Below are 13098 nucleotides of genomic sequence, written 5' to 3' on the forward strand. Positions count from 1 at the left end.
GAGAGAGAAAGAGGATTACCTATTATTTCTTCTCTACAAAATCAAGAATTCTTAGGGAGGTTTTGGTACACCACGCTAAACACAAAAACAGTATTCTTAGGTCAGTTGGATTCAGCAGAATTATAAAGTGTTAGTAGTTGAAGAAGCAGCAGCAGCAATTTGAAAGATCCTACTTCACTCCCTCTTACTTTCAATACTGTTCTTTATTCCAATCAAAATCAGTTTTCTCTACTAGGGCTGACTTTTACATCTCACTTATCCTGGCATAACCATAACACATCCATAACCTCAAAAAACTTGGTGGTGCCAGGATAAGTGAGATGTAAAAGTCAGCCCCAGAAGAGAAAACTGATTTTGATAGGAATATAGAACGCTTTCAAAAGTAAGAGGGAATGAAGTAGGATCTTTCAAAAGAGGGCTGTGTTTTGATAGAACTGAATGTTTCTAAATTACCTTCATATCTCCACACCTTGAGAATAGTGAGAAGATTGGTGTTTGAAATATTCAAATCAGTGTTTAAAACCATGCTCTGAATAAAGAATATCCTCATCAGCAAAAAAGATCAATAGGATTTGCAGTTAGAAAGAAAAGGTTATTGATGTACAGAACTGTGGGATACTCCAGCAATGATAAAGACATCTGGTAAGAATAAGTCATATACGAGAGTATGGAATGCATGACCAGAGGAAATGGACAGCTCAATCACAAAGGTCAAGAGAAAGGCCATAAATGGTAGATTATTGAGAATGCCTCAATGTCAGACATGATGCCTTGGAAATATCAAGATCAACCACATAACTTTCTCCAAATCTTTCCATGGCCTGTGTTCTAAGTTGGGTAAGATTAGTGAGAAAATATGTTGTAGAGCAAGAATGAAAGAATCTTTACACTGATCATTGTTCTCTCTAAATTTTTCCAGCACGTGTATGCAAGAAAAGCATTTTGTGTACAGGTTTCCAGTCTCAATGTGTGCAGTGTCCTCTGTTCACAATAACAAGTCACCAGCCAAAAACTCTTAATTTAATACATCTAAATAATTGGTGACATTTTTGTTAAAAGATTTTGTATGAGCATATTAAATATTTCTAGAGGAGCAACCTATCAACTATTTAAATATTGCATACAGATGGTTTATAAGCAAATTGTCACATTTATTCAGCCACTGAAACTTAAATGAATTTTCAGTTCTTTTCTACTTTAATTTTGATAGTGACATTTTGGAGATTTAACACAGTAAAACCACTAATGTGATATTTCTTGTCTTAATGTTGCTAACTATAACCTACAAAATTGCAAGCACTAAAATAATTCACTTAAATCTGCATAGCTATAACAATCCATCACTATTTGCATGGGTGACTGTACTGTCTAGACAGTAGAGAGACTAACCAAATATGCCTTTGCAACTTTCTCACGTCAATGTTAGTTTGCCCACACAGAACAGACTGAAAGTACCTAATTAGAGTGTATTAAATTGAAATGGGCTAAAGTAATATTGAAGTGGAGACACACTGGAGAAATTACTAAATAAAATAACTAACAAGTATGATTTATCATATAATTTGCTTTCATAGACATTCAAATAGTACTAACTGTAAATGAGAAATTCTCTTCTTATAATGGATTTTAGGCCAAGTGGCCTTTTCTGTCTCTTAGATATTCTCATATTGTTCTTTATTTGTGGATTTGTTTTTATACCAAATGGATTATGCTGTTTCCAGATTGTTATATATATATATATATATATATTAAAAAGTAGAAGTAATAGGGTACATCCTTGCCATACTCCTCTTGATATGTCTTTTCCATTCTGATATTTGTTCTAATCTGACTGTTATTTGATTTCCTGTGTATATACAGGGTGTTCGGGATAAATTTGACAGTTTCGTAAGGAAAAAGAAAATCTTCTTTGTATCTATTAAATTTAATGAATTGACAAAAAAACATTACAGGCAGAGTTAATTACAATACTATCAACAAGATTTACTCAAAATAACCACCATTAGCATCGATCACAGCTTCAATTCTGCTTCGGAACCTCGAACAAGCTGATGCTACAGTCTCCCTGGGAAGGGCCGCAAAAACTGTTTTAATTTTATCCATTAACTGGGCTTTTGTATTACTGGAAGTGCGATTGGTGTCTTTTTCAACTGCGCCCCATACAAAATAATCCATGGGGTTAAGGTCTGGGGAGTTTGGAGGCCAAACATTTGGACTGGTGAAGTCGTAGAAATTTTCAGACAACCATTTTTGACTTTTCCCAGAGGTGTGGCAAGGGGCCGAATCCTGCTGCCATACATACGGGCTACCCTTGTTATCCAGGGCTTGACTACAGTTAGCAACTCCACGAACAAAGCCCGAATTCCAATGCCAGGGTTCTTCAACACCTGTTCCTGCAGATTTGCGAGGAATTCTGCTGTACGAACGCAATCAGATCGTCTGCTAGGGATCTTTCTTCTTGCTACATCCTCGTAGTCACCATTGCAAGTCTCTAGTTCATGCCTGATTGTTTTTACTGTATTCAGGGAGCATTGGGCAGCAGTCGTAATATCCTTATTTTGATGGCGGGCACGAATCATCATGATACAAGTTATTCTCTTCCATGATTCAGGTGGGTTCCAGCTATCCATCCTTTCTGACATCTTGTATATGAATGAAGAAGGGTCCAAACTTTTAAATGAAGAGAAGTGTGTGTTAATACATGTAACTTACGGAAAAATATAATTAATTATAAATATGTCAAATTTATCCCGAACACCCTGTATATATATATATAATATACACACACACACACACACACACACACACACACACACACACACACACACACACACACACACAGGAAATTTTTAACTAAGATGGAGAAAGCTACATCACTACTTCCTACCGCAGACGCCAGTTTACTTCGCATGGAAGCAATACTTGCGATTAATAATACAAGACCTCCATCTGATAACATCTCCCTTGGCTAAAGGCTAGCAATAAAAAGTCTTAAGAACAATAAAGACATCGTTATCATATAAGCTGACAAGGGCAACGCAATTGTAGTGCTAAATAAAACAGATCACCATGAAAAAATCTTGGCATTAGAGTCAGATACATACTTGGAAATTGAGAGAGATCCAACGAGGGAGATACATAACAAAACAAACAACCTCTTACAAAAAATCACAGAACTTCCACAAAACATACGCCTTGCCACTCGCTCTTTACATCCACTCATCTCAAGGTTATATGGTCTCCCAAAGATATACAAGGAAAACTACCCACTGAGACCAATTGTAGATAGTGTTGACTCGCCTACTTACAGCTTATCTAAGTTTCTGGCTTCATCTTTAAAAGGTTTTACAGGAAATTCTTCTTCATATATAAAAAGCTCAACAGATTTCGTCTCAAAAATCAAAAATTTCAAACTCCAGCCTTCAGATATCATTGTGAGCTTTGACGTGGTGGCTCTTTTTACAAACGTACCAATTCAAGAGGTTCTCGATATTTTAAAGAACAAGATTTTCAAAAAACATGTTTTCCATGCTATCACATTGTGTTCACTCCAGCTACTTTCAATATGAGAAGAAAATCTACAAACAAGATAAAGGATTGGCAATGGGGAGCCCCCTGCCTCCTATATTAACTAACATCTTTTTTGAAGATTTCGAACAAAAGGCAATCTCCTCAGCTACTCTTAAACCAAAAATTTGGCTAAGATTTGTAGATGACATATTTCTTATCTGGGAACATGGCACCGATAACCTTCAGTCTTTTTTAAATCATTTAAACAACTTCCACCAAGATATCAAATTAACAATGGAGGTTGAAGAAAATAGATCTCTTCCCTTCCTGGGCGTAAGACTGACTAAGACATCTGATTCTATTAAAATATCAATCTTTAGAAAATCTATACACACAGATAGATACCTGCATGCGTCCTCACATCACTATCCTGCACAGAAAGTGGGTATCATCTCAACCCTAGCACATCGTGCTAGATCTAGACTGTCAGATGATGAAGATCTAAAAAATGAACTACAACTTAAATATAAAGAGCTAATAAGCTTCATTTCGGCAATGAAAACATTACTTAAATTAAGGGGATATTAAATCCCACATAGTTTTAAAACCGAATAAGAAACTCAAAGATTGGAATCAGAGAGTTTCTTGCCGAATATAGTAAACTATAAAGTATCGGCGACACTAGTGTTAGCAAATGCAAGTGATCCTAGTACGTAGTACAATACCGGGCAGCTCGTTGCAAAGGTGGGGGGAAGTTCAGATCTAAGAATAGCAATCTGAACTTCCCCACACCTTTGCAACGAGCTGCCCGGTATTGTACTACGTACTAGGATCACTTGCATTTGCTAACGCTAGTGTCGCCGATACTTTATAGTTTACTATATTCGGCAAGAAACTCTTTGATTCCAATCTTTGAGTTTCTTATTCGGTTTTAAAACTATGTGGGATTTAATATCCCCTTAATTTAAGTAATGAACTACAACATCTACAAAGAACCTTCACAAGTAATGCTACTCGTCAAAACTATTAATAAGCATCTATACCGTCGCCATCAAAACAACTCAGAAACACAAGACAATCCAAAAGGTTATATCTCCTTACCATATATCAGCTCGCTCTTCACGAAACTAAGAAGAATTTTAAGAAAGTTCAACATAAAAACCTGTTTCTCTACTCTTCCTAAACTAAGATCGATTTTAAGCAAATACAAACAAGCTCACAACCATCTACAATTCTCAGGAGTGTACAAAATCACGTGTGACTGCGGGAAGCAATACTATGGCCAAACTGAAAAATCCATCCTCCTATGTCTAGAAGAGCACCAGAGAGACATTGTCTACAAAAGAACTAGAGCAAGTGCCCTGTCAAGCCATGTACTGTTTTCAGTAAACACAAATGATGAAGGCCATCAACATGAGATAAAGTGGACAACAACCTCAAACCTTCATATATGCCGTGACGAGGTGGAGCGACGCATAGTCAAGTCTAAGGAAATTGCTATGACCCTCATCACATAAATAATAACCTTAGCTATAATCTACCGGACTCTTTCAGCTCTGCTATCCGATATTGGCACACGCATGAAATCAGACGAAAACGCAGCTACTTAACAATAGAAGTTCAACACGGACTGTAACTACAGTTCAAAGCTAACTGAATTTAATAATAGTCGTTTTATAGTGATACGATGTTTCTTAAAGTGTTTACTTGCTTTCTATGTTCCCATGCCTGAAGAAGTCGGACAATCCGATGAAACATGTTGCGTTTTGAATAAATTTAATTGTTATTCTAGTCTCAGTTATAGTCAATATATATATATATATATATATATATATATATATATATATATATATTCATTTTTTAAAATAACTGACTTAAACCCGAGAATTATAACACAATGACATTTATTTGAAAAAAACGCAACATGTTTCGTCAAAAATGACTTCTTCAGGCGATAAGAACATAGAAAAGATAATAAAAGACACTTAAATTAACATTGACACACTCCAAAGCTATACAATTACAAAATCATAATATTCGACTGTAAATTACAGTTATGAGCTTGAACTACAGTCCGAGTTAATGTTCTATTGTTGTGCACCTGTGCGTGTGTGGAATCACGCGATCTCCAGTATCTAATAATAGAGTTGAAAGAGTCAGCCAAATTATAGCTAAGATTATTATTCAAATGCAAAGGGTCTAAGGTGATTTCCCTTGACTCGACAATGCGGCGTTCTATTTCATCATGGCAGACGTGTAGGTTTGAAGTCAATGTCCAATTTATTTCATGTTGGTGGCCTTTGTTGTTCATGTTTATTGAAAGCAGGACATGGCCCGACAGAGCAGTTGCTCTGGTTCTCTTATAAGCTCTTATAAGCCTTTTCTTCAAAGTCCTTTTCGAGGACTTTGAAGAAAAGGCGATCTTCTCTTTTACTTTAAAACCAAAAATTTGGCTTCGATATGTGGACGATATATTCCTCATATGGGAGCATGGTACTGAGAATCTTCACAAGTTTCTCGACCACTTAAACAACCGCCATCAAGATATAAAATTGACTATGGAGATTGAAGAAAATAGTTCCATCTGCTTCCTAGATGTTAAACTCACCAAGACGCCTGAATCAATTAAAGTCTCTATTTTTAGAAAGCCAACACACACAGACAGATATTTGCATGCGTCCTCCCATCACCATCCAGCGCAAAAGTTGGGTATTATATCAACTTTAGCGAATCGTGCAAGATCTGTACTGTCAGATGAAGAAGAACTGAAAAAGGAACTACAACATCTTAAATGGACCTTTAAAAACAATGGCTACTCTCTAAAAAGTATTAACAACCAATTATCCCGACGTCATCGTAACAACGTAGAGACACAGGACGACTCCAAAGGTCATATCGTCTTGCCATATATCAGCACACTATCCAAAAAGCTGAGCAGAATTCTAAAGAAGTTTAACATAAAAACGTGCTTCTCGACTCTGCCAAAAATAATATCACGCTTCAAGAACTATAAACAACCTCACAACCTTCTACAATTCCCAGGTGTATACAAGGTCACTTGTGAATGCGGAAAGCCTTACTATGGGCAGACAGAGAAATCTATCTTACTACGTCTCGAAGAGCATCAGAGAGACATTGCTTATAAGAGAACCAGAGCAACTGCTCTGTCGGGCCATGTCCTGCTTTCAATAAACACGAACAACGAAGGCCACCAACATGAAATAAATTGGACACTGACTTCAAACCTACACGTCTGCCATGATGAAATAGAACGCCGCATTGTCGAGTCAAGGGAAATCACCTTAGACCCTTTGCATTTGAATAATAATCTTAGCTATAATTTGGCTGACTCTTTCAACTCTATTATTAGATACTGGAGATCGCGTGATTCCACACACGCACAGGTGCACAACAATAGAACATTAACTCGGACTGTAGTTCAAGCTCATAACTGTAATTTACAGTCGAATATTATGACTTTGTAATTGTATAGCTTTGGAGTGTGTCAATGTTAATTTAAGTGTCTTTTATTATCTTTTCTATGTTCTTATCGCCTGAAGAAGTCATTTTTGACGAAACATGTTGCGTTTTTTTCAAATAAATGTCATTGTGTTATAATTCTCGGGTTTAAGTCAGTTATTTTAAAAAATGAACATATCCCAACCCCGAGTTAATAGTACGTTTCATATATATATATATATATATATATATATTTCTCCAACAGACTGTAAGACTCAATAATTGGTTAATATTTTAACCATTTCTTTTCTATTAATTTAATCAAAGGCTTTTTCATAATGAATCAAGGCCACATGTGTTTTTTGAAATTCTCTTTTCAATTAATTTTAGGGTAAAAAATTGTATCTATGCAAGATCAGCCTTTGCAGAATCCATTTTGTTCTTCCAGTAGTTTGTCCTCTACAATACTGTTATAGTTTCTCTTTTAATATTCCTGCATATATTTTGTACCCTGCATTTTGCAGACTAATTCTCCTACTGGTATTGCATGCTTTTTACCAAGAGTTTGGAGTTTTTCTAAACCTCATACTTACATTATATCTCAAAAGTAAAACTGGTATTTTTAATTGAATAAATACAACTATTGCTTCAGTTGTGAGAAAAGGAAATAGTAATTAATAAATTAATAACTAACTTGTCAAATGAATGAGGAGCCGAACTGTATGCTTCTCTCAGGTTTCACTATGATATTAAAATTTTATATAGTTGACTCTTGATACAGCAAACACCATTATAACAAACTTACTACCCTACTATTACTACTACTACTACTAATATCCCATTGGCACAATGCTAGAGAAAATTCACTGCAGCAAACTACAGTACTTCTCTGGTTCCTATGAGTTTGATGTAGTGATTACTGTGTGTATGTATGTATGTATGTGTGTGTGTACATGTGTATATATATATATATATATATAAAGAATAGATAAATAACAAGAGAAATTTATCAATAAACAAAAATATGAAATTTATAAAACGTGTATATTTTGCAATACTTTCTTTGATGAGTTGTAAAGTGTATTATACTTGATAAGTTATATTCATGCTTTCAGAGTCACAAAGGTGCTTCAGACACTAACATAAAGATAAAATATATGTCCCAATGTGCATGCATGCATGCATGCAAACACACATAAAAACAATGAGAAGTGTGTAAAATGGTCTACTGCTGTCTTAAATCCAAGTATTATGACTTTCTACTTTGTGATATATATATATATACAGAATTTGGAATCTTTTCCTATTAGTTAGTTCCATTGGCATTAATCACTTACCCATGCAAATACTTTTTTCTTTGATCACATTAGTCAACATTATAAGATATTCTTCAGCTGCCCTTTCGACATTAGCAACCTTACTACTTGCACTCAATTTGCATGAACCTTAAAATGCTGAAAACAACTATAGCTCACCACAAATATACATACCTCTCAGTCAAATTCTTTTCTTTTTTTTCCTTTTTTTTCATTTTCATGTCTTTATACAGAATCTTGGCTTCTTCTTGGATAAGCAAGAGGTGTAAAAACATTAACACTTATTCTGGTTTTCTATTTTTTTTTTTTTTAATATTGATCCCATACATGAGAGATCGAGGAATCTAGAGATATATCAGTGCTGTGTGTGGGGTGCAGAAGAGGACAGATAAAAATTTATTCATGTTTTTTTTTTTTTGAAGAGTTGCAAGTTGCAGTTGTTTGGGAATGCTTTTTGAGGAAGGCTATTCAGAATAAAAGAGGATGAATAGAAGCAGATTCAATGTGTTTGCAGTTGCACAGTAAAGGGGTGCTGGCCAGCTATGGCTCTTATGTTAACAGGCACAACAGAAAGTGGAGGAATGATGGTTGCTATTCACAATTAACTGGAGCAGTGACCATGTAAGTACTTGTATGCTCTCTCCCAGGAACAGTGTTTCAGAACTGTGCCTGTGAGATAGAGGTTGAAGTGAGTCTGTAAGAAGGTTCATCTATGAGCTTAATTGCACACCTCTGGATGACATCAAGGATTTAAGGAAGGTTCAGATGCACCATCCCCAACACTTGAGCTGTATTCTAAACATGGATGGATTTGTATATAGTGAAGAGTTGATAGAGTATAAAACAGGCTCATGAATGAAAAGAATGCCAAGTTTCTTGGATGCTGAGGAGACTATTGATGTCATGTGTTTATGCCAGGAAAGACTGAAAGTTAACATTTGTCCTAGCAAAGAGATCTGATCTTGTCTAGTGATTTGTGTATTACTGAAGGTAAAGGTAGGTAAGCTGGGATCTCATTTGTGTGAGAAAGGCAAGACTGTGTTTTGGTTGCATTGAACATAACAAGGTTGAACTCGTCCCATTGGAGGATAGATCAATGTTTAAGGCACTAGTTGTAGATTAATCTGTAGTCTGGGATGTCACAGTACTGCATGGTTTGTCAATGAGTAAAATGAGTGGAGAGTACTATCATCTGCAAAGCTGTGGATGAGATTAGTGGTTATTGTGAGTAGGTCATTTAGGTACAAGAGAAAGAGAGTAGATGATAGGACACAACCTAGAGGCACTCCAGCAGTGGTGATGAAGCTTGAAGAGGGAGCCATCTACCATGACTCGTGGAGAATGACCAGAGAGAAAGCTGGCTACCCAATTACAGAGCCTGGCAGGAAAACTGAAGAATGGCAATTTGTTTGGTAGGCCTCAATGCCACACATGGTCGAAAGTCAAGGGTAAAAGCACAAGTTTCTCCGAACCTTTCCATGGTATGTGTCCAGTGGTGAGTGATGTAGGCTACAGGGTCTTGTGTGGATCTTGAATGACGGAATCCATATACTGGTGGTCGTTGATTAATTCATGAACCTCTAAGTAGTGGAGGAGTTGGCTATTGATGATTTTTCCATTATTTTGGAGGACAGAGTGATGGTAATTGGTCAGTAGTTAGATGGTAGGCTTCTATCACCCTTTTCTGGAATACAATGGATATGAGCAATTTCATGTCCATGCATGGGTACAAGATTGAGACAATGCAGAACAGGTAGCTGTGAAGCACAATATTTGAAAACAATTGGAAGGCTGCCATTAGGACCACAAGACTTTTTAGAATCCAAGTTATTTAGTCATTTTCTGATGACTTTTTGTTGAAAAACTATAGGAGGCATATGGTGCTTGGATTTCAGTATGATAGGTTTCTCTTGGTCATCTATGTAGGAGTTTGAGGAAAAGAGTGATGACAGGAGGTCAGCTTTATCTTTGGGTGAAGTAACTGTGGTGCCATCAGAATAAAGCTTACCTCCTGAGAGAGAGATTATTAACTGAGATGGTGGTGCAGGAGAGCAAAAGTTGTGTTTAACAGTTTAGTGTTAAAGTGATCAGAAGGCATGGTTTCCATTTGGAAAGGAGGCGAATTTTGTGTTGTGGCCTTTATGAAATCAGATTTGAATCTGCTGATGATGACTGATTTGCATATGTTGCATGCTTTGGTATATGCAGAGTATGAAGCTGGAGTACTTGATGCAAGTCACATGGGATAAGCTGAATTTTTTTTTCTTTGGCTGCTTTGCCACATTCTTGGTTGAACCAGGACTTGGAAAGTAGATGTGGATTATGATGGCTGAATGGGGGATAAAGATTTTCATACCAGTGAGAATAATTTCTGTGACTTGTTCACAGCAGGTGTTAGGACAAGGTGAGTGGAAACAAACTCCACAAAACTAGCAACTTTTATATCTCTTACATAAGACTGAGACTGAGCTATTGCTCAAAGCAGTAGGTCAGATCCTTTTACTATGTTATTATTATTATTATTCCTGATACCTCCAATGTTTTTTTATTCTTTCCTTCCAAAGTTGTAAATATGATTGTGACCTGGACCTACAACCTACCAGGCCTACTCTGGAAGGAAAGCAGCTGGTAAGAACCTGACATGGAACTTGTTCCCTGTTAGGACACCTAATCTGAACATAGAGAACAAGGAGTCGTGGACCATGCAGACCCAATGCCTGGTGGTATAGCTCGTCCAACCTATTTCTGGGGTATATTCAAGACACTACTTCACACCTTTATAGCTGTTAACTTTATACAAATCCCACATATGACCAACAATGGAATATTGTTCATATACATGGGGGTAGTGCACCAAAATCCTCTCAAGATTACTCAAGGCTATCCAAAAGAGTGGGGGGGGAGCTACTTAGTAACATTTCCCCATTCCAACTTCTTCCAAAACCAAAGCAAATTACTTCCTATCATGATAAGAAGAGTACATGGCATATCCTCTATGTCTTTCCTAGAAAGACAGAAGATATGCCATGTATTATTCTTAGCAGTGCCTTCTACCCTTTGCAACTAAGTGAACAGGAAACTGACCCTTCATTACATGTCATGGTGTCTTTGTATTTTTACACAAATGCAAAGGTATCCTCCAAACTAAATTCTTTCTATAGTTTTGTTGATAATAATATATTCTCCTCCTCATCACAATTTTCCACAATTAAAGTATTGAATAATTTATTCAATAATTCCACAATGATCATCGTGTCATTCTTCAGTGGGGTAAGGACAACTTCAAGTTCAACATCTTCTTTTGTAAAAAAAAAAAAGATTTCACTTAACTTTGCTTATCTTCATTCCTCCCCCCCCATGCCACTGCTACTCGTAAAAATGCTGAATTTGTACAACCTCAGGATACTGGTTATCACACAGGATGGTACACCAAAAAACCTCATTAAAAATTCTTGATGCTATCTCCAGAGGAGGGCAATTCAATTAACTGAATTCTTTCTATAACGTGCTCAATACTTTCACGTGCTCAATACTTTCTTACATATATTCTGGTTCTGTTTTATACATTTTCAACTGGCTTCCATCACTGCTTCATTTTCCTCTAAGGCTATAAGACACTGTCTCTTGAACACAATTCTTTACTATGTAATTTTCCTCTCTAGGCTGTTTGAAAACATCAGTAGGCTTTTTCTCTTTTCTTCTTCACTTCATTTACACATGATTAAAGAATATTTAAGAATAAATATCTATCATCAGCAAATTATTATCTATATTTCAAACTAATTGGAAAAACAGATATTTTCATGTATCACTGAAGAATACAAATCAGAAAAAAAAAAAAAAAAAGAAATACGTACGTCTAATGACCATAACTTCTGGACTTGATCCTGAATAAGAGACAGAAGAGGAGACACGACTACAGTGACACCAGTGGTAACAATTGCTGGTAGCTGATAACAGAGACTCTTACCACCACCTGATAAAATTAAAGATTATGAATAATGCAAAAAATAATTCAGAAGGAAAAAACAAACAATATATACATAATCCTACCTACCTACACACAAGTATATGCAGTGTCTGGAGCAGAAGAGGCCCAAATCCATCAGATAATACCTTTAGAAAAATGAGTTCAAAGTTTATGTTCAACATGAGAAGCATTTGAAGTGTTGTGAATAATTGCTAGGACTATTTTCTTTAATGACCCAGTCCTCGCAATGAATTCTTTGTCAACAATTTTCAGCCACTGGCTAAAATTTTTGTGGACAAGTCATATATCCAAGATATATCTGAAAAGATAACTAAACCAATGTAATCTCCATCCACTTGCATGGAGCAACTTTCATCAACTTTCTGGAGGATCAGTTTCATCATTGCACATTGGACTGTATCAAGTTCCTTGTGCCTGCAACTCAGACCACTCTGGACTGACTGAGAGATCAGTTATATTGATCTTTGAAGAAATTGTTTGTGCAGTATAGCATCTGTTGAGATCGCAAAGTTTTTTAACGGTATATAGACACGTTTTTATTCTAGTCTTCGCGGAAACAACAGACAATAAAAAATATCTATTCCTGAATAAAAATGAATATTCTGTGTATTATAAGATGTTGATCTACAACAAAATACCAGCATATGCGAGATTGATAGGACAGAAGAACCGCTGATACTAAAAATAAAAAAATAAAAATAAAAAAAAAACTAAAAAAAAAAAAAACTAATGAATTTAGGATTCCCGGAAGTGTGGATAATTTCGATAATGATTGGATGTTATGTATACTGAGTCTCAGTAAACAAAATAAAATTCTTGAAA

The 13098-nt window shown here is 36.0% G+C and overlaps 1 protein-coding gene across 2 annotated transcripts in view; it reads right to left on the reverse strand.

Moving 5' to 3' along the window:
• LOC150100573 (recQ-like DNA helicase Blm) overlaps positions 1-13098 on the reverse strand; it is a 317833-nt gene that overhangs the window by 126635 nt on the left and 178100 nt on the right. For both annotated transcript variants that reach the window (XM_090401345.1, XM_090401343.1), the window contains one exon: positions 12143-12261. In XM_090401345.1, the coding sequence (XP_090257471.1) occupies positions 12143-12261 (119 nt within the window). The remainder of the gene's footprint in view (positions 1-12142; positions 12262-13098) is intronic.

This window comes from Typopeltis vanoorti, chromosome 12, assembly GCF_054136105.1.
Source record: "Typopeltis vanoorti isolate ZY-2024b chromosome 12, IOZ_Tvanoo_1.0, whole genome shotgun sequence".
NCBI lineage: Eukaryota > Metazoa > Arthropoda > Arachnida > Uropygi > Thelyphonidae > Typopeltis > Typopeltis vanoorti.